The sequence below is a fragment of the Podarcis bocagei genome, assembly GCF_964188305.1.
Source record: "Podarcis bocagei genome assembly, chromosome: 18".
NCBI lineage: Eukaryota > Metazoa > Chordata > Lepidosauria > Squamata > Lacertidae > Podarcis > Podarcis bocagei.
The window spans coordinates 3,292,299-3,314,726 of NC_138144.1; the positions used below are offsets into that span (position 1 = coordinate 3,292,299).

The 22,428-nt window shown below is 48.6% G+C and overlaps 2 protein-coding genes across 4 annotated transcripts in view; one reads left to right on the plus strand and one right to left on the minus strand.

Moving 5' to 3' along the window:
* STK11 (serine/threonine kinase 11) overlaps nt 1-2,404 on the minus strand; it is a 53,033-nt gene extending 50,629 nt beyond the window's left edge. For both annotated transcript variants that reach the window (XM_081177887.1, XM_081177888.1), the window contains exon 1: nt 513-2,404. In XM_081177887.1, the coding sequence (XP_081034013.1) occupies nt 513-796 (284 nt within the window). In that variant the 5' untranslated portion in view covers nt 797-2,404. The remainder of the gene's footprint in view (nt 1-512) is intronic.
* A 10,068-nt stretch (nt 2,405-12,472) lies between these two features.
* The window catches only part of SBNO2 (strawberry notch homolog 2), a 93,141-nt gene continuing 83,185 nt past the window's right edge, over nt 12,473-22,428 (plus strand). Inside the window, exons 1-2 of one of the 2 annotated variants that reach the window (XM_081177600.1) lie at nt 12,476-12,620; nt 15,865-16,191. The gene's annotated coding sequence lies outside the window, so the exon portion shown is untranslated. Of the gene's footprint in view, nt 12,621-15,864; nt 16,192-22,428 lie in introns of both variants that reach the window. The other variant, XM_081177601.1, reaches the window with a different exon arrangement.

Here is a 22,428-nt window from a genome sequence, read left to right on the forward strand (position 1 = left end):
ATTGCAACCCCAGTCGCCATTGACTGGACTTAACCGTCCAGGGGTCCTTTACTTTATTCTGCAGTAACGTGCTACGACTCTTGAGAGTCCCATGGACTGCAAGAAGATCAAACCTCTCCATTCGGAAGGAAATCAGCCCTGAGTGCTCACTGGAAGGACAGATCCTGAAGCCGAGACTCCAATACTTTGGCCACCTCATGAGAAGAGAAGACTCCCTGGAAAAGACCCTGATGTTGGGAAAGATGGAGGGCACAAGGAGAAGGACAGAGGATGAGATGGTTGGATAGTGTTCTGGAAGCTACCAGCATGAGTTTGACCAAACTGCGGGAGGCAGTGGAAGACAGGAGTGCCTGGCATGCTCTGGTCCAGGGGATCACGAAGTCGGACACGACTGAACGGCTAAACAACAACAACGTGCTACGAAGACACAACTACACTCAATTTTTGTAGGTATGGGCCTACCCTCACCCTCAAACCCTCTCCCACCCCCCAAAAAGAACCCTAACACTTACTTTTTAACATTGGCCTCCCCGTTGGGGATCCTCCGCAGCTTCTTCTTCTTCAGGATCTTGACTGCTCTCCTACAGAGGGTTTCGGAGTCCAGCATCTCCTTGACCTTGCCGTAGGATCCTTCCCCAAGCAGGTCTCCCATCAGGTACTTGCCTATGAGCTTTGCCCTTTTCCGGCGGGGCTGGTAGATCACTTCCGTAGAGTCTATGCGGTGGATGAAAGTATCCATGCCCACCGAGATCAGTTCGCTTTCGACAAACATCCCCAGCTGCTGAGAGTCCTCCATCGCGAATCGAAATGACCCAAGCCTGTTTGCGTTCGACGACGACAACAAGTGTGTGCGCGCGTGCCAAAGGTTTAAAAATCCACTTTCCTGGTGTATCAGACGCTCCCTTTTTACTCCCAATTTTTTGGGGGTGGGGAAGAAGGATGTTCAGCGGAGGTAAATCGAGAATTCCCAAAAAAGATTGTACAAACGTTTTAACTTACAAATGAAAAATAAAAGCCTATGAGAACTTTTCTCTCGAGCCCACGAGAGATCCAGCACCTCGTTCCAATACTTATATAGAGCTTCTCTTAAACAATGTGGATGGGGGAAAGCAACAAAGTTGATTTACAGTCAGCTTTAACTTCTCTTTGAAAAAAAAAAATCTCGTTTTTGCTGCTCCAAGTCTTTCACATCAGGTAATGTTCTCCCGAGGAAGTCCAAGGTATTTCCCCCCCTTCCTTGAGGACCTAAGTCATCTTCAAGAATACTTCCTGCGTTTGGAAACAGAAAGCTAGTCTCTCGGAGGGTGTTCCATCGCTAGCAAGGCATGGCAGCTCCTGTTTCCAAACTGTGAGGCGAAGAATCAAGGAGCCCAAACCCACCCCTCAGCTTTGACCACTCTCACCACCCAGGTACGACCTCTGATGAGAGTCCTCTCAGCCGTTCGGCAGCTGGAACCAAGTCTTTTTAAAGGAATTTTCAATACTGATTTCAACTGCTTCTCTTCCGCCCTTGACAAAGGATCGAGGCCTTCCGTGTCTAGTAGGTACTACCAGGGGCATCCTTCAACCACTTGGGGTCTACCTGACACATGATGTGTCACCCCACTGCTTCAGGTATTAAGGTAGGCAGGCAGGCAGGCAGCTCAAACCCTATTCAAGTCTCCCAGAACTAAGCACCCACAAAAAAAGAGAGAGAGAGGAGGGGATGGTGCTTGAGAAAGCTCTCCTGACGCAAGTTTAAGCTTACACAATTCACCCAGCTTAAGCAACTGTCTTGAAAAAAGAGGGGAGGCCTCTAATCATCCTACTCTTGGGGAACCCCTCTAACCTCAAGCTATCCTGCAGCAACACCAGGCTTTTGAAGGCATCACTCAGAACAGATTGATACCATTAGTGCCAGACTCCTGACCGATCTTGCTGAGAGTAAATAAGTCCCTTTCTGAACAGACACACACACACACCGTTCTGTTTATGTGGCCTTCCGATCTAAATAAGGAAATGCAATGTGATGTTCACAAGCCCAGAGAGTCAAGAGAAAGTTATCCTTGGCACATGAGTTGGGAAAAGGGGGGGGGGAGGAATTGGGAGATTTTCCCTTGACAGGTAATTGTACCGTTCCCACAAGAGACCAAGCTGCCTGTCAAACAGGTGGGGAGAATATTAACTTTGGGGGGGGGGAGAAAGTAGACCCTTTCCTCCCAAATCCCTAATGGGGCTCTTCTTTCTTTTGAAGAGCTTCAATAATCCCCAAGTATCTTCCTCTTCACAATATTGGCACCCAAAAAATTAGTGAGTCTTTATGTGGAGCCTCCTCTCTCTACAGGACGAGGGGTGGAAGGGAAATCTGTAGTATGGGAGATACCTAATCTCCCATGCATTCAACCCAGAGGGGGAAAATGTTAAGGGACAGGCGCTAAAAGAAAAACAAGTGCCAATTGGGATTGGGAGGCAGCTATAACAATTTCCCCCAAACGGTGGCAATTAATGAGGGCTACTTAAAGGGTGATAGCTCTCTGCAAAGGCAAGTGGGGTGAGGAAGAGAAAATCTGACCCTAACAGAAGGGGCAACAGAAGCGAAAAAATAACACCACCACAAGGGAAGAAGAGGTAAGGGTCTTCCCTTCTCAGAAGAGTTTCTAAATTGGGGGGAAAGGGGAGGGGGAAGAGAGAAGTCGATTAAGGGAGACACCTCTGCTTAATGTAATACTCTTTGACTTAATTCCCCGTCACAATTTCTAACAGGAGGAATCACTAACAAAAAAAGAGGCAAGTATCCTTTCAACTCAGGATCACTCCTCCCCAACGAAAAAGGGGGTTCAATTCCTCGCGGGATTCAACTTAAAAATTAGGGTGGGGGAGAAGGATCTTTCCTCAAGAAGGGTCGCTGGCTGTCACCCAAGAGTACCCTACAACTTCTTCCCCAATCTCCCTCTTTTAGGAACGGGGTGGGGGGAAATAAATGTCACCCCCCCCAAAAAAAAAGAAAGAAAGAGTTGCGAATGGGGATTAACTAATGGACTGTCCCTAATAAAAACTGGGGAAGAAACTTTCCTCCTTAAGGGGGAAGAAGGGCCCTGAATTGACAGAGGAGTCGATTAATAGAACTCCTATCAGTCGATTTGCCTTCCCTAAAGGACAGGCAACCGAACTCCCCCCCCCCCACAAACCCCCAACACCAAGTGTTGGGGGTTATATATATATATCTATATATATATCTATCTATCTATCTATCTATCTATATATATATAGATAGATATATAGATATATAGATATATATATATATAGATATATATAGACGCAGACACTTTTCTCTATTTAAATAAAAAATATAAATTATATAAAAATAGCTTATTCCACCCCCCCCTCCCGTCCACAGACACACAGACCCTCCCCCTTTCCCCCCCTGCAAGGAGAGCCCCCCCCCAACTTCCTTCTCTCTCTCACACACACACACAAGGCTTAAAATGAATATGCTGTTTATGAGGGGGAGCCTTCCCCACCCCCCCAGGGAAAAAAACAACACTAGGCCCCAAGCCCTGCGCTCAAGTAGCAGGGGGGGTGAGTCCTTCTGGGACCCCTCCCCCCTCGAGCCTGACGGGGGGGTTGGGGGGGCTCTGCCGCTCCCCAAGGGGCGGCTATGTGGGGGGGGCTGCTGGCTGGCCGGCTGCTCCCCTCCCCTGACTACGTCAAAGCCGCCTCGCCCCTCTCCTTGCCTTCCTGCCGCCGCAGCTAACACGCCGCCGCCATTTTGTTTACCTCCCCCCCTCCTCCTCCGAGCATGCGCAGTCCGCGCGCTCTAGTACTGGCTAAAAAAAACAACACACGCCCCGCCCCCCGCCGCGGCCTCTTCCCGCTGTCATAGGTCACTTCCCCTCGCCGTCCTCGCCCGATTGGGCTAAGCGGCCTCCGCCTCGCCTCGCGGGAGGTGGGCGAGGGCGCGGGGTTGCCATGGGGACGCGTAAGGGGCGGCGGCGCCCAGCCAATGGGGTTCGAGCCGCCTGACGCTGCTGGACTACAACTCCCACAATCCCCGGCACGGCGCCTAGTCAGGCCGGGGCTGATGGGGGTTGTAGTTCGAGATGTCTGAGGGGAATAAAAGAGGAAGAAAAGGACACGGTCGAATAGGAGCCGAGTCCTAGGGGAATAAAATATTTGAGGGGGGCCTATGGCCCCCACAAAGTTGACGGCCATTCCCCTTCAAATTCCCATTTAAAGACTATTTACAGAAATACTGTAAAATTAATGAATGTTAGAAGGATGTCAGAATGAAGTTAAGTGGTTCTAGCAGCAATGTCAGAAAGGTGTATGAAAAAATGGCCGGTTAATAGGTGAGAATTTAAAGCTATAATATATTAAGTTAAAGGACTAAGACAGAAACAAAGAGGGAAAGGAATGGCTGAATCAACCAATTGAACCAGAATACAAAAAAGGGAGGTGAGAGGAGGTCAGGAAAGTAAGGAAATGAAATGTAAGATACGGAAGGATAAATTTGTTTCTAAGTGTTTTTTCTATATATATTTTTTCTATACTTCACATTTTGTATGTTTTTTTCTCTTCTTTTTTCTATATTTTTCATTGTCTTTTATGTGATTTTTTGTTTTTGAAATCTCAATAAATATTATTTAAAAAAACAATAATGTGGGGCAAGGCTTACCTGGGTGTCCCACCCCCCCAATATTTTATTCAAGTTGGCACCCCTGAATGGTTGGCATCAGTCTGTCTGTTTAGGGAAGCTTTTAATGGTTGTTGCTTTTTTTAAAAAACCTTTATTTTGTTTTAAACAGGTACATATAAATATAGACAACCAAAATTACAAAGGAAAATTCCTTAATAGTAATGAAAAAAACCTAAAAAAAAACCTTCAAAAAATATCCAAGTACATGGCACAGAACATAAGCAACTATGGGGAAGATAAAAGAAAAGGAAAAAAAAAAAAGAAAAAGAAAAAGGAAGATGAGCCAAAGCAGGAAAGCTCATCTATTGTACACTTCCGTCAAGCTAACAACAGATCATTATTCTTATCAAAAATGTTTGTATTTTAATATTTTGCATTTTAATATTTGGTTTAAAATTTTGTATTTTAATATTTGGTTGGGAGCCGCCCAGAGTGGCTGGGGAAGCCCAGCCAGCTGGGCAGAGTATAAATAAAAAATTATTATTATTATTATTATTATTATTATTATTATTATTATTAAGAGACAATGCAGGAATGCGCCATTGGGAGTGAAGTCAAACTACTTTGGACTGGCAGCGGCGAATTATTGGTCTTTCCAAATTTCAGCAGCGCCTTGCGCGGCGGCAAAATTCGGTGTCCTCTCTCACTTATTGTTCTCGTTCACTACATTATAGTTTAAAAATGCTCCTTTACAAAGCTATTGCACTACCAAGTTTACTGTACACTTGTGAAACGTGGGCCACTTATAAACGCCATCTCCCTATTCCTCGAAATCCAACTCCTCGAAATAATAATAATAATAATAATAATAATAATAATAATAATAATAATAATTTTTTATTTATACCCCACCCTCCCCAGCCAAGACCGGGCTCAGGGCGGCTAAATCCAATTCCGTCAACGGCGTCTCCGAAATATTTTACACATCGCTTGGGAAGAAAGGCGAACTAATGCCAGTGTATTGGAAAAAGCAAAGATCACCAATGTCAAAGTGATGATTCTTCAACATCAACATTGTTGGACTGGTCATGATGTTCGGACGCCCAATTATCGTCTTCCAAAGCAACTGCTCTACTCTGAACTTAGAAATGGAAAGCGTAATGCTGGCGGTCAACAAAAGAGGTTCAAAGACTCTCTCTCAAGGGAAATCTTTAAAAATGTAGTATAAACACCAGAGGAGTCAAAAGAAACTTGATCGGACTCCTGCCACCTTAGCAGCTGAGACCTTGGTGCTTGCGGCAGGACAGAGGTCAGTTCAGGTTGTGGCCGGTTCAGCCATCGAGGTCAAGACAAATCAGCATGCCTGTGATTTAAGGGAGCAAATTTCTTTTCCATATCTTTATTTTCTAACTCCTTCCCTTTTTGCCTGTAATTGTGCTTAACTTCTTTTATCTTTATCATTAATATATTGATTTTCCAGTGTCCTCATTTCTTCCTCTAACTTTTTCATCTCTTCTTCTTCTTGTTTTCCCCCCAATTTACTGGATTCCCTAATACTAATTCCACTCACCACTGCTTTCATTGTATCCCATATTATTGGTTGAGTACTTTGCCCGTTCTCATGAATCTCCCTTATGTCTAAGAATTCTTTCCCTATCTTATTTACTGTTTGACTGTTGCTGAAGATCCTTGTATCTAAGCTTCATCTTCTAGCTTCCTTATAATCTTTCTTTACTTTTAATACCATATTAACCAATGTGTTGTTGGTTACCTTTATTATTCCAGGAGGGAAACTTCTTAGGGCTTGGAAAAGCTGTCTGAAAAACTCACAGGCACCACGTCAAAGCGCGAGTCGGGAGCAACAGTTCACCAGGCGCCAAATTAGCTCTTTATTCAAAGAAACAGAACAGCTCAGGCCTAGTGAGCGCAGCGTTCTGGTAAAGGTAAAGCCATATCCTCCAACATTTTTCTGATGAAAATAGGGACGTCCCATTCCATAACGATAATTTTACTATTTACACCCCACGCATCTTACTGGGTTGCCCCAGCCACTCTGGGCAGCTTCCAACATACTGTACAGTGGTATCTCGAGTTACATACGCTTCAGCTTACATGCGCTTCAGGTTACAGACTCTGCTAACCCAGAAATAGTACCTCGGGCTAAGAACTTTGCTTCAGGATGAGAACAGAAATCGTGCTCCGGCGGTGCGGCAGCAGCAGGAGGCCCCATTAGCTAAAGTGGTGCTTCAGGTTAAGAACAGTTTCAGGTTAAGAATGGACCTCCAGAACGAATTAAGTACTTAACCCGAGGTACCACTGTATATAAAAACATAATTCACCATCAGATCACATAGCATGTCCATGGCTATAGCCTGCACCCAAAAAATCATGCACCCACTGTTTAGTGGGGCCGCAATGGCGCAAAAATGTGGTTACAAAGCACGGATCCACATGGATCCTCAGGATTTTTGCAACGGGCTACCCCAAACTCACCGTCAAATCACATATCATGTCTGTGGCCACAGCATGAACCACAAAAATCATACATCCACTGTTTCGTTCAGAATATTTTTTTTCTCTTGTTTTCCTCCTCTAAAAACTAGGTGCGTCTTATGGAGCAAACAATACGGTACTAAAACATTAAACATTGAAAAAACAAAACTTCCCTATACGGCAGAGGTTTTCAACCTTTTTGAGTCCACGGCTCCCTTGACCAACTACATTCTTTCTACGGCTCCCTTGTGGGGCTCAGGAGCCCAGTTATGTCCCCCCTTGCCTGCAGAGCTGGCAGCCCCTCACCCCTTTTTGAACATGCTCCCTTGTGGAGTGTCTCCTCAGCCTCCTCCCCTCTTGGGGGTCCTCTGGTCAGTTGTAGGTGTCGCCCTTGGTCTCTGAGCTGCCCCCGCCACCCTAAAAAGAGGTGCCTCCTCACACTGCCCCACAGGGGCCTAGGAAGCACGCCCTGGCCAGCTCCAGAGGCACCATTCGCCTGTGGTACCCAGGGCTGCTGCAACAAGCCTTTGAGAGGCAGAGATGCAAGAGGGCATCAGAGGAGGGAGGGAAGGAAAGAGGGACAGAGGCCAGAGTTGCCCACGGCACCTCTGATCATCATTCAGGGCACCCTAGGGTGCCATGGCACACGAGTTGAAAACCACTGCTATACAGGATTGCCTTCAAATGGCTCGGGGGTCCGATAACTCCATACCCTCCCAATACTTCTGCAATGAAAATGGGGGTTTCCTAAGAATAAGTGGGACATTCCGGATCAAATCAGAAACCAGGGGCAGCTTCTCTAAATCAGGGACGTCCCTGGAAAATAGGGACACGTGGAGGGTCGGAAATCTCCCCACTGCTGAAGAGGTCAATGTGACTTCCTTTCCGAGGGAAGCCTGCCCTGGCACCAGGCTGGGCGGTTCTGCAAGCAGATCCCCTGTTTGTGCATTGTAGGAGGGCTTCGCACCGGCTAAATTTAGTGCCTTTCCTACAGATCAGCAAAGCCAGGCTTTGAGCGAGAGACAGAGAGGGGTTGGGTTATGCCTGGAACCTAAGAGAAAGCTGCTAGCAAGTCCGTTCAGGGCGATGGGTGGGGAATCTCAAGCCTTGGGGCCCCAAATGCAGACTTCCAAGTCGACCTGACCTTCCGGATTCTTGCTGTAACACAGACCACACCCCTTAACTGAAGCCACACCCCTCTGTCCAGGCCACACCCCTCACCAGCCTTGCTTTGCACATTCCTCGAGTGTTTTTGCCTGACCAAACTGTGTCCTGGCGTACCTCTGATAACGCCTCTAGCCTGATAGGATGGCAGATGGAGAAGGGTGATGTTGTAAGAAAAATACGGTTGATATGTGGAGATACAAAAGCCATCTTCTAATCTCTAAAGCAGAGCATTCCAAACTTTGGTGCAGTTTTTAGACGTGCATCATTTCATGACGCCGTAATTCAGTTTTTCTGGGATGCGGGTGGCGCTGTGGGTTAAACCACAGAGCCTAGGACTTGCCGATCAGAAGGTCGGCTGTTCGAATCCCTGCGATGGGGTGAGCTCCCGTTGCTCGGTCCCTGCTCCTGCCAACCTAGCAGTTCAAAAGGACATCAAAGTGCATGTAGATAAATAGGTACCGCTCCGGCGGGAAGGTAAACGGCATTTCCGTGCACTGCTCTGGTTCGCCAGAAGCGGCTTAGTCCTGCTGGCCACATGACCCGGAAGCTGAACGCCGGCTCCCTCGGCCAATAAAGCGAGATGAGCGCCACAACCCCAGAGTCAGCCACGACTGGACCTAATGGTCAGGGGTCCCTTTACCTGTACCTTTAATTCAGTTTTACCGGCAAACCTTTCCAGCCCTGGGAGGAGCGCGGGGAGCGTATGTGTGACTGCGGCTACACACTGCAGCCGACACACTAAGGGGTTGTATGTTTATGTTGTGAACAGCCCTGCGATCCTCGCATGAAAGGCGGTATAAAAAATTAAATAATAACAACTACTCTGCATGCAGAGCAGAAGCTCTCAGCCACAGGTTGCAGTCTTTATCACCGCCACCATCATCCCTGTGGACTGACCCAGTTCCCTTTGGCAAATTGCAGAACCCTAGACTTGGAAAAGGGACGCGGGTGGCGCTGTGGGTTAAACCACAGAGCCTAGGACTTGCCAATCAGAAGGTCAGCGGTTCGAATCCCCGCGATGGGGTGAGCTCCTGTTGCTCGGACCCTGCTCCTGCCAACCTAGCAATTCGAAAACATGTCAAAGTGCAAGTAGATCAATAGGTACCACTCTGGAGGGAAGGTAAACGGCGTTTCCGTGCGCTGCTCTGGTTCGCCAGAAGCGGCTTAGTCCTGCTGGCCACATGACCCGGAAGCTGTACGCCGGCTCCCTCGGCCAGTAAAGCGAGATGAGCGCCGCAACCCCAGATTTGGCCACGATTGGACCTAATGGTCAGGGGTCCCTTTACCTTTAGACTTGGAAGAGACCCCGAGAGTCATCTAGGCAAACCCTCTGCAGTGCAGGAATCCTTTCCTCCCCAAAGCAGCCCACGACCCTGCATTTAAGAGTCTCGCGATCTACCAACTAAGCTGCCCTGCAGGCAATTGTTCCCTGCCCCATCCCTGGAAGGAGGAATGGCTCCTCACCTTTCCTGCACATGTCTGGGTCGTTGCACTAGGAAGCAGCAGAGGCATACAGAACCTGCGCTGCTGATGTAAATGACCTATCTCAGCGTTTAGGAGAGGCAAAGGCGAGGGAGAAAGTGGCTGCCTTTCGAAAGACCTTTGTCCCATCTCCCTGACGTCTCCTCAGGAGCTAACTTTCCCCAGAAAGAGCCCGCCGGATGAGGCCAGCAGTGACCTACTGAGCCCAGGATCCTGTTCTCACAGCGGCTGACCGATGCAACAGGAGCTGAGCACCCCTGGCCGTTTCCAGCAACTGATACTCACCTCCCCATTAGGGCGCTGTGGGTTAAACCACAGAGCCTAGGACTTGCCGATCAGAAGGTTGGCGGTTCGAATCCCCGCAATGACGGGGTGAGCTCCCGTTGCTTGGTCCCTGCTCCTGCCAACCTAGCAGTTCGAAAGCACGTCGAAGTGCAAGTAGATAAATAGGTCCCGCTCCGGCGGGAAGGTAAACGGCGTTTCCGTGCGTTACTCTGGTTCACCAGAAGCGGCTTAGTCCTGCTGGCCACATGACCTGGAAGCTGTACGCCGGCTCCCTCAGCCAATAAAGTGAGATGAGTGCCGCAAGCCCAGAGTCGTCTGCGACTAGACCTAATGGTCAGGGGTCCCCTTTACCCCTTTTTATCCTCACAACAACCCTGCAGGGCAGCTCAGCCTGAGGGAGACTGGTTCCTCCGCGAGTTTCTCTCGCGGATGAGGATCCCAACTCTGCTCTGTCCCAGGTCCCAAGCCTGTTTGCCACTATATGCACAGCACTCTCCCTTTAAGATCGCTGCTTGCGAGTGGTGCAACGACCCATTTTATTTATTTTTTTGCAGCGAATGTTGGCCTCCACTTTGAGAATCCTGGAAAGGGCTCACCCAGCTACTGGGATGTTCTTCCTTGCAGGGGAAGCCGATTCCCAGAAGGGGGTGGGTGGGGGAGGCTGGATCGATGGAGCTGGGCCTGCATCGCAGGAGAAACCTGAGCGCGCAAGAGAGTCGGTGCCGGTGGCGAGAGCCTCTGCTGAGGCTTCTCCTGGGTTGGTTTGCATCTGCTGCAGCCGGCCAAATCCCCCCTTCCTCCTCCCAAGAGCCAGTCTGTCTGTCTCTCGCAAGAGGACACTGTGTCCCGCGGAAAACCCTTGACAGACAGCTGCCCTGGCAGAACTGAAGGCCGGCAAGCTCTGAAGTGGCTTCCCCAGATAGATTTTGCAGAACACTTTGAGAGAAGCAGTGACGTTCTTATCACCAGGAGTGTCAGTGTGGCCCTGGGTGCATGGCCCTGGCACCGAAATTTGCGGGTGCCCAGGCCCCAGGGAGTGGCAGACCCTCCAAGCGCCCCTATTTTCCCTGACTTAGAGAAGCCCTCTCAGATTCCGAATTGATCCCTGTCCTCGGAAACCCAGCTTGCAGCTTCTGCTGTTAACGGAGGGAGAAGGAAGGGCAGCAACCTGCAGGTTCAGATAATGTGGGGAATTTCCAAAGGCGTAGGGAGAAGGGAAACAGAACAAAAAAAAAATCAGGGAAGTGGCTTCTCGTATGCCAAGCCTTCATTTCCACGACCTTAGGTCCAGTCTAGCCAAACAGTGAACTGTGAAACAGACTGACTTGTACGTTGCTTATGAGCATTCCAGAGTATTCCCCTCCCTTGCTTATGAATATTCTAGAGCACATGCCCTTAAATGTTCAGCTCCTGTTAAAACTAGACGAGCACGTTTCTAGTCCCCTTTAGTCGCGGAGATGTAAGGACGGACCCTCCAAGTGTCCCTCTTTTCCAGGGACAAATTATGGATTTACAGAAGCCGTCCCGGTTTCTGATTTGATCCCGGAATGTCCCGCTTTTCCTTAGGAATGTCCCTCTTTTCATCAGAGAAATGTTGGAGGGTCTGGAGTTATGTGACCCCTGCTCCCCTCGAGCCAAGGTGATAAGTAACTATACAACCTTTAGAAGACACCTGAAGGCAGCTCAGTATAGAGAAGTTTAAAAAAAATGTTTAATGATTTATTATGTTGGAATAATAATAATAATTATGGAATGGACCCCTGAGCGTTATGTCCAGTCGCGGACGACTCTGGGGTTGCGGCGCTCATCTCGCTTTACTGGCCGAGGGAACCGGCGTACAGCTTCCGGGTCATGTGGCCAGCAGGATGAAGCCACTTCTGGCGAACCAGAGCAGCGCACGGAAACGCTGTTTACTTTCCCGCTGAAGCGGTACCTATTTATCTACTTGCACTTTGACTTGCTTTGGAACTACTAGGTTGGCAGGAGCAGGGACTGAGCAACGGGAGCTCACTCCGTTATTGCGGGGATTCGAACCGCCGACCTTCTGATCGGCAAGCCCTAGGCTCTGTGGTTTAGACCACAGCGCCACCTGCGTCCCTATTATGGAATAAGACATCCCTATTTTCATTGGGGGAAAGTTGGAGCATATGTAAGGAGAAGCGTGCCGGTAGGATCCTGGCCCACACTCTGCTTGGCCCCCAACTCTCAAATGAGGGCAACAGCCTCAGAGAACCACAGACAAAAGTCCCATGCCATTATAGAATCACAGAATTGGAGAGTTGGAAGGGACCACGAGGATAATATCGTCCAGCCCCCCGCAATTCAGGAATTTTTGCCCAACGTTTACAAAAGAGGGGATTCTAAATATTCAAATAAACAGAATAAAATCATGTCAATGATATTAAAAGACTACTGTTTCCTTTTGTAGCTTCTGCCGCTTCCTACTACAGCTTCAGGGCTGACAAAGGAGAAAGTGAAACTAGATATTCGAATTCTAACTTCGTGTGGCGAGTAAACAAAAAGCTACTTCTGGATCCTCAGCTTGGAAGGAGCAGGTCAGAGAAGCCAGACTTCCCAGGTAAGGGCAGAGATCAGCTCGGGGATGCTTTAAGACCCCCTAGTAGGGGAAGTAGGACGGGATCTACTGAGAGGTCTCTGGAGGATGATAGTTCAGTGGTAGGACACCAGCCTGAAATGCAGAAGGATTCAGGGAGAAGGACCCAGCCGTGCTTAATTTATGCAGACTCATTGTTACTGTTTTTTAATCTCTCTCATAACACTTTAACGACCCATTGTATAACGAAATAGATAAATAGCAAACCATAAATAATAATAAAATAGCAAATAAATAATCCATCAACAGGTTAACTTTCTTTATTTCTATTCACTTATGTACAATATTTATGGCCCACGCTTCAGTGGATGTTTTCAATCCCCGACTGGGGAAGTAATAAAAATAAATGGAGAAAAACAATAGTTACAAAACTTCACAAACCAGACGGATAGGCCCATTAACCGACCAATTAACAATTCTGTCCTAAGGAAAGCTGGAAGGATAAAAATTTAAATGTCCAATTTAACCTGACACTGTGAGTAATAAATTTAGTAGTAAAAACAATTCAAAAAGATTAAACAGCCAATGGCAACAACATGCCTACTGCTGTTGCTATATGCATAATAATAATAATAATAATAATAATAATAATAATAATAATGTCAATCACTTGGAATGAAGTAATCAGAATGAAATGAAATGATTAATGAACTAAGGTTTGTTTAACTATGTGGCAAGCCTGGGAAAAATTGGATATTGTTGTTGTTGGATGTTGTTTCTGTTGTTGTTAGTGGATGTTGTTGTTGCTTTCTTCCTTTCTATACATTTTAAAGAACGGGCAAGCTACGATAACCAAAACACAACTTTAATATGAAAACACAATTAAATTAAAAACAGGTTAAGGCAATTTAAAATTACAAAGTGCATTATTATTACTGACTACTGTTGCTGCCTAGATAAAAAAGAAAAATTCCCTGCGCGCGTTCCCTAAACTTCATTCCGCCCACTCCCCTCGACTCCTCCCCATTCAGCTTAGCCACCCACTTCTATAAAGTTAGCTAGATAGTAATAATAATAATAATAATAATAATAATAATAATAATAATAATAATAATTGATTAATTATACTCCGCCCATCTGTCTGAGTCTCCCCAGCCACTCTAGGTGGCTCCCAATAGATAGATAAGGTAAAGAGTGATGAAACACGTCCGGATTCCATTTGACAGCCGCCACATCCCGGGAGCTCCCTGTTCTCTACGTCACTCCCCACAACCCTCAGTTATTTGACGGCTGGGATAGCTCAGCTGGTAAGAGCGTGAGACTCTGAATCTCAGGGTCGTGGGTTTGAGCCCCATGTTGCATTTAAAAAAAAAAAGATTCCTGCTATTGGATTACTGTATTAGATTCCTGTTATGAGCTGATCTTTGGGATCTCTTCTGTGAGACCACCTAAGCGCCTCCCATCTGAAGCCCCGCCCCCAGTCTATTGCCAAAGGGGTCTCTCCAACTATAGAGATGGTGCATGGCGGAGAGATCGCCCCCGGCCGGAAGTCGCGCATAGTCCACAGGGGTGGGGGAAATGGCCATCCTAAACTTCAGTTCCCATAATGCCTCGCAAGCGGGTCTTCTGGTCGGGGCTGATGGGAGTTGGAGTTCAGCCTGCGGGCTATTCCATGTATACTTGGGGTTTATCATATATAATCAGGCTTCCTCAAATTTAGCCCTCCAGATGTTGTAGGCCTACAACTCCCATGATCCCTAGCTAGCAGGACCAGTGGTCAGGGATGATGGGAATTGTAGTCTCAAAACATCTGGAGTTTGAGGAAGTTTGTATATAATAACAATGTAGATTATTACTCTATAAGATATTATAGATATGTCGCCAGATGTCAAAGAAATAAGCAAGTACCTGACTTTTAGAAGACATCTGAAGGCAGCCATGTTTAGGGAAGCTTTTAATATTTGATGAATTATTGTATTTTAATATTTTGCTAGAAGCCGCCCAGAGTGGCTGGGGAAGCCCAGCCAGATGGACAGGGTATAAATAAAATATTATTATTACTATTATTACGTATCATCATTATTATTATTATTATAGCACACAAATCTAAAAAAGATATAACACAGAGATATACATAACACACAATCTCTCAAAGGACCTGTTGATGACATTTTATCATTGCACTGTGGAGAGTGTATTAACTTATGGTCTCTGTGTGTGGTTTGGGAGCTGCACGGCCAGGGAAAAAACAATGCTGTCCAGGGTTGTAAAGACTGCAGAGAGAATAATTGGGTGCACTCTTCCCACCTTAGATCAAATCTATGCTATCAGGTGCCATAAGAAAGCTGCAGAGATAGTGCAGGATAGTGCGCACCCTGGAAATGATCTCTTTCAGCTTCTGACTTCTGGAAGAAGGTATATAGGGTTATAAAGAGTAGGACTAGCCGTCTGAGAAACAGTTTCTACGCAAATGTAATTCTGGTTCTAAACGCAACATAAGGGGTCTCTATAGTATAGTGTATTTTAAAATGGGGTTTCAGAGTTTTTAGGGGGTTTTGAATGTTTTATGTAGTTTTTCAATTTCATTGTTCTACATGGGACAATGACAATAAAGATATTTTATATCGTGTATCAGGACGCGGGTGGCACTGTGGGTTAAACCACAGAGCCTAAGACTTGCCGATCAGAAGGTCGGCGGTTCAAATCCCCGCAATGACGGAGTGAGCTCCCGTTGCTCGGTCCCTGCTCCTGCCAACCTAGCAGTTCGAAAGCACCTCAAAGTGCAAGTAGATAAATAGGTACCACTCTGGCAGGAAGGTAAACGGCGTTTACGTGCGCTGTTCTGGTTCGCCAGAAGCGGCTTAGTCCTGCTGGCCACATGACCCAGAAGCTGTACGCCGGCTCCCTCGGCCAATAAAGCGAGATGAGCGCTGCAACCCCAGAGTCGGCCACGACTGGACCTAACGGTCAGGGGTCCCTCTACCTTTTCTAATATTTTGCTGGAACCTGCCCAGAGTGGCTGCGGAAAGCCAGCCAGATGGGCGGGGTATAAATAAAATATTATCATTATTACTATTATTGCGTATTATTATATACACAAATATACAATAGATATATACATAACATACAAATGTAGAGGAATTTTGAATATATTTTAAAAAGTATTAAAGTCACAATAACGTAGATAAATAAAAAAATACAATATGTATTTTTACAATAGCCCTGCGCGACTTTCACATTCCATATTTATTTATTTAAAAAACCCAAGCCCCTCCCGCCTCCCCCAGCTTCCTCCCAACCAGGAGAAGCAACAGAATGTCTTGAGAAGAGAGGGAGGGAACCCGGAAGTGTCGTCACAGCTCGGCGGCCCCTCCCTCCCGCTCCCTTTTTCCCGGGACCGGAAGTCCGCGCCCGCCTCCTGCAAGATGGCGAACCCGGAAGTCGGCGAGAGCCCGAGCCAGCCAGCCGAGGGGAGCCGGGAGCCCTGAGCTCGGGCTGAAGCGGCGGCAGCGGCGGCGGCCGCCTGGCCTGGCTCCTCGCCTCCGTGCCGGCCTTCAGGCGCGTTAGTCGGGAGGAGGAGGAGGGCGAAGTCAAGGTGAGAGCGACCCCTCCCCTCCCCCTCCCCTCCCCCTCCCCGGCCCCTCCCACTCCAGTGACGTCAGCAACGCCCCCTCAAGCCAGCCCCCCACCTGCCCGCTCCCTGCGCCCCTTCCAGCTGAGCTGCTCCCCTTTCCCTCCCTCCCCAAGCCCCTCCCCTTCACTGACGTCACTACACCCCCCCAGCTCAGCCCCTCAACCCCCAACTTGTATTGGGGAGGGGGTGTCTGTCCTCCCCTGCTTGCCCCCTTTCCCCAAATCCTAGTCCTCTCTCGGGTCCCACGGGGAGGGGATGGATTGGCAGCTGGAAGGCAGCCCCCCCTCGTTTCCCCTTCTCCCCACCCCACAACTCCTCTTTTTTTGGGGGGGGGTTATTCCAAGGAGGGAGTAATTTGGGGGTTGTATTTTTTTGGGGGGGCATAGGGGAGCCCAAGGAGAGTCCCTCTCCTCCCGCTCTTAAAGGTGGATTGGTTTTGGGTTGGTGGGGGCCTGCATCCTATGGCTTTCTGCTTTCCCGATGGGAAGGGTGGGGTGAGTTCATCCCCCGAAGATGTGTGTGTGTGAGAGAGAGACACCCCCATTTGCACTGTAACTTTAACGATCCTGGGGGGTCCTTTACCTTTTACCTGACTCTAAAGCAATCCGTCCCACTTTAAACAGCCGCCAGTTTCCTGCTCCCTCCCCAAAAAGAGTCAGGAGCTGTGCTTTGATAAGGGTGCTGAGAGTTGTTAGGGGAGCCGGTCTCTCCCCATGTGGTGCTATGGTTCCCAAAGTTCCCTGAGAAGAGGGGTGGGTTGTTAAACCTTTGTAGTTTTGTTGGGGGGGGGTCGCTGTTGTGAACTACAGCTTCCAGGAGCTCCCTGTGGAGGAAGCCGGGAAGGTTTGCAGCGGCATGATACCGCTTCCATGGTTGTTCCGGCCAGTAGATGGTGTTGTGGTGGCGGGAGGGTCAAGCCGGACAAGTTTTATTCCACCTCTCCACAAATTTTCACTTGTTTCTGTTCACTAATCCAGCACCCCCTGTGTTTCATTTTTGTGTGTGTTCCTTCCTGCTTCCCCTTGTGGTTCCCTCCGTTTCCTCTTGCTTCTTCCCAGATTGGGGGGGGACTGGTGGTCGAGGGACCTCCATGGAGGACTTGGGGGATAAAGCTGCTTCTTCGGAAATCGAATACACACCTGTCGGTGTGCGTTGTTACATTATATATATGTGTGTGGTTTTTTTAAAGCAAAGAACTCTGCTTCGACAGAGAGGTTGGGAAGCAAAAATGGGGTCTTAACTAGTTCAATAACCCCTCCAGTACAGTGGTACCTCAGGTTAAGTACTTAATTTGTCCCGGAGGTCCGTTCTTAACCTGAAGCATCACTTTAGCTAATGGGGCCTCCTGCTGCTGCCGCGCCGGCGGAGCACGACTTCTGTTCTCATCCTGAAGCAAAGTTCTTAACCCGAGGTACTATTTCTGGGTTAGCAGAGTCTGTAACCTGAAGCGTATGTAACCCGAGGTACCACTGTAATTGGAATGGGAGGGAGCAACAGGCTTCCTTCATAGAATTCTAGAATTGTAGAGTTGGAAGGGTCATCTAATTCAGCCCCCCTGCAATTCAGGAATGTGAACTTACTTCCTCTCATCCACCCTATTTCTTTCTCCCCACTCATCCTCCAACCCCTTATTGGTCAGTGGCCGGACAAAGAGACCTTATCTCTGCCCTCTTCAGACTCCTGTATGGGGGGGGGGTCTCCTGCAGAAGGACGGTGATCCTCTTCTCTGATGGTTCTGTCACCCTCTGCATCCTGACCTCCCTCGTCTGAACGAGAAGGGGGCAGATTCCCTTGGCTTCCTGGAGACGTATCGCTTCCGCTTGTTCCCAGATCGCAAGAAGATGTACAGGAGAAGATGGAGTTTTCTCCTCTCTCTCTCTTCTGTGATTCATCCTCTTACTTATAGTGTTCCTGGAAGCAGACCTCTGACCCTGTCCTGGTTATCTCTGTCCTGATGGAAGCCCAGTTCCTCCCACCTGTTGAGTGGTTTCTCAGCAGGGGTGTTTTCTTTATGAGGGCGGACCAATTGCCCAAATGTCCTTTTTCCGCACGCTGGGACAGAGACCTCTCAAAATACAAGCCGTTCCTTTTTTTAAATAAAAAATCCTTGTCAAGATTCCAATCCACAGGCCAAAGGGTCGGAGGGGTCAGCACTTTTGCCCTTCGGGTCTTGAGGCCTGGACTGGTTAGAGATCTGAACAAGTCCACCCCCCTTCTGCTGAGCAGAGCTCTCAGTGGGGCAGCTTCTCCTTAATTATGGCCAGCTTCCTTGGTCCCACGGAAATGGGTCCCCCTGTTTGCCCGTACAGTGGTACCTCAGGTTAAGAACTTAATTTGTTCTGGAGGTCTGTTCTTAACCTGAAACTGTTCTTAACCTGAAGCACCGCTTTAGCTAATGGGGCCTCCTGCTGCTGCCATGCCGCTGCTGCACGATTTCTGTTCTCATCCTGAAGCAAAGTTCTTAACCCTAGGTACTATTTCTGGGTTAGTGGAGTCTGTAACCTGAAGCGTATGTAACCAGAGGTACCACTGTACTTGGCCTGGCCCCGAGTTTCTGGAAGCCGGCTGGACAGGGGAAGGAGTTTGCGTTGCCCTCAAAGACTTGTGCATGGGGCTGGCCTGCTGCCTCCAAGGAGTCCCCCTTCCGCCTGTCAGGATAGCGAAGATACCACTTCTCCTTCCTTAAAGAAACACACGACTCTTCTTTCTTGCGGCTGTTCCTTCCCCTCGTCTACTTCCTCCTCCAAGAGAAGGCTGTAGTTTTGCTGCAGAGCACCTGTGCTGCATGTAGAAGACAGGGCTGCTTGAAGCTAACTTAGCTTGGTGTTCTCTGCACTCCTCAGCTGTGGCTTTCCAGGATTTCAGATCGGGAGCCTTTCCCCGGCCCTCCCTGGAGATGCCGGGGATTTGAACCCGGGACCACCCTCTCCCACTCAACTGCACCCCTTGCCTCCACCTCAATAAGAGTTAGATTTGCCAGGAGGGTTTGCTCCTCGCTGTACATAACTTTCCTGTCGTTTCTCCCCTGCCCCATGGCTCCTCCTTTGAGATCCTTTTCCCTCCCCCCCCCTTTTTTGAAAGGTGCGGTGATTACCGTATTTTTCGCTCTACAAGATGCAGCAGACCACAAGACGCACCTAGTTTTTGGAGGAGGAAAACAAGGAAAAAAACATTCTGAATCTCAGAAGCCAGAACAGCAAGAGGGATCGCTGCGCAGTGAAAGCAGCGATCCCTCTTGCTGTTCTGGCTTCTGGGATAGCTGTGCAGCCTGCATTCGCTCCATAAGACGCACACACATTTCCCCTTACTTTTTAGGAGGGAAAAAGTGAGCCTTCTAGAGCAAAAAATGCGGTAATTGGTTGGAAATCTCCAGTGAATTAGCACCCCTGTAGTAAGCACAGCTGTTCTGATTCATTTCCTGGAGCGCATTCCTTAAAAGGAGCCCACAACGCCCCCTCTGGCCACGGGTGTGGCCGAGCCTTGCTAGCAGCCTGATGCCCTGAAGGCAGCTGGCTCTGGGGTGTGGCAGGCCAGCTCTTTCGAAAGCTCATTTGCCGTGTGCGGGGACACCAGGCGTGCCGCAAACTCCTGACCTCTTCCTGGGCTGTTGCGACATGCTTTGGCATCTGCGTGGCCCAGATTTTGAAACGGGGCCCGCTGACGTTCCTGCGTTGCGGGGGGTTGGGCTACATGACCCGTGGGGTCCCTTCCAATGCTATGATTCTGGGACGCTGCCCCTGTTTTGCCTTCCAGCCTGGAAGGCTTCAGCTTGCTAGGCTCCCTTATAGCCGAGCCGTGCAGACAGCATTAGGAGGCTCAGGAATATAGAAAGCTACAGATAAATTGCAAACAGATTGAAACCCCGGCAGGATTATTGTAATAACCTGCAATTTCACAAGAGCATATGTTTAAAGAAGATGAATATATGGAACAAACTAAGTTAATTTGGATATGCCGAAGGTATTAAAAAGTTAATTTAAGGAGCCGCAGAAAGTGGGGGAAGGAAGTCAGGTTTTGAAATGTTAAAATGATTGTAAAATTAGTCAAATGCATAAATCTGAAAAGTATGTAGGAATATAGAAAGCTGCCTAAGTGATGTGTGGCTGCCTCTTGTGGCAGTGAGTCCCTTAAGCTAATTAAGTTTAGTCTGAAGATGTACTTTTGCCTCTTTCTTATGGTTTACTGAGCCTTTCTGGAACGTTTTCTTTCCTTCTGAGTTTCCTTCTATATCTTGCTCTTCCTCTATTTTAGGGGGTTGGACTAGATGACTCTTGATACCCCTTTCCAGCCCTGCAGTTCTATTATTCTGTGAGGTCAGGACGACGTGCATGGTTCTGTGCAATCCATGCATGGGGGAGACACCAAAGGAGACCCTCCCTTTGGAGATGGAACGAGGGCATCAGCCAGCCCACTTGTGCTAACATTATAGTCTTAACGGGAATGGTGTTGTAACTGGGGGGAGGATATTGTTTATTTGGGGTGGGGCTGTTTTAAATTGTTCTTAAGTGTTAGTACAGTCATACCTTGCTTTTTGAACAACTTAGTTCTCGGACATTTTCTCTCCCGAACGCCGCAAACCTCCCGGAAGTGAGTGTTCCAGTTTGCGAACGTTCTTTGGAACCCGAACGTCTGAAGGGGCTTCCGCGGCTTCCTGCAGCCAATCAGAAGCTGTGCTTTGGTTTCTGAACGTTTTGGAAGTCGAACGGACTTCTGGAACGGGTTCCGTTCAACTTCCGAGGCTGTATTTTGCATTTTTTTGGTTCTCTAAGGCTATACTACTACATCCTACTATACTACATATACTAAAAAGGTAAAGTGACCCCTGACCATTAGGTCCGGTTGTGACCGACTCTGGGGTTGCGGCGCTCATCTCGCTCTATGGGCCGAGGGAGCCGGCGTTTGTCTGCAGACAGCTTCCAGGTCATGTGGCCAGCATGACTAAGCCACTTCTGGCTAACCAGAGCAGCACACAGAAACGCAGTTTACCTATTTATCTACTTGCACTTTGACGTGCTTTCGAACTGCTAGGTTGGCAGGAGCAGGGACCGAGCAACGGGAGCTCACCCCGTCACAGGGATTCGAACTGCCGACCTTCCGATCGGCAAGTCCTAGGCTCTGTGGTTTAACCCACAGTGCCTCCTGCGCCCCTACTACATATACTATGTAGTACTACTACTTATACTACACCCTTTTAAATGCGTTTGTGGAAAGGAGTTTCTTGTTGTTTTCATTTTGACCATTCCCTTATGTTTTGAACCACCCAGAGCTCTTGTGATGAAGGGCACTAAATAAATCTTAATAATATCCTGCAAACAACCCTGCGAAGTAGGTTAGGCCGAGCGTAGGAAGCTGACCAAGGATTGCCCAGTGAGCAGAGTGGGATTGGAACTCGGGACCTCTGGGATATCATAAACGCTGGCGGGTGTTTCTGAGCCTGCGCCCTTGCTTCGACGCGAAGGAACTTGCAGCCAGCCTCCTCCACGTAGCCAGGATTAGGCGCTGGGGTCCCTGTGTCTTCTCATCAGGCTTGAACCCATCGTGCGTCTTCTTTAGAAAATCAAGTCATCACCTCTTATCTGACTCTTCTCCCTGCGAGGGTTTGACGCCACTGTCAGCAAAACCAGCAAATCTGGCTCTGTTCAGCCCTAGGGCAGGGCATGGAGAAACCCTGGATTTTTCAGCAAACTATAGGCATGCCTCTTTTCTCTTGCCGGAGGGAGGCTTTCTCTGCACGACACTGGGAACTGAGTTTACCCGAGGTTTCTTTTCTTCACGGCGCAGGGAGCCGAGTGCCTTAGCTGCTGACAACTCCCCGGGAAGGTTTCGTTGCAAAAGAATAATTGAGGTGTGCGGAGGGGGACTCCTTTGAAGGCGCGTCAGGTGTGTTGAATGTTGACTTTGGCAAGGAGGCCCCGATACGCTCGGGAGAAGCTCTGAGCTGCCTGCCCCAACAGAAAAGTAGGTTCCAGGAGGAGCGTCACGCGGGGAGAGATCCCTTGCCCCGTTGGGGCTCGCGGATCTCGGCGGCTGCAGGGATGTTTGGGCTCGGCGCGGCTTTCGTGAAACGGCCGGGGCAACTGAGGAAACGGACGGTATGCAGTTTTCTTTCAGGTCTTGGCGTGGGTTAGGACTCCTCAGTAGCAGGTTCTGGGGGTTCGTGCCCATCCTTTCAGAATGTGGGGGATTCCAGGCACCTGG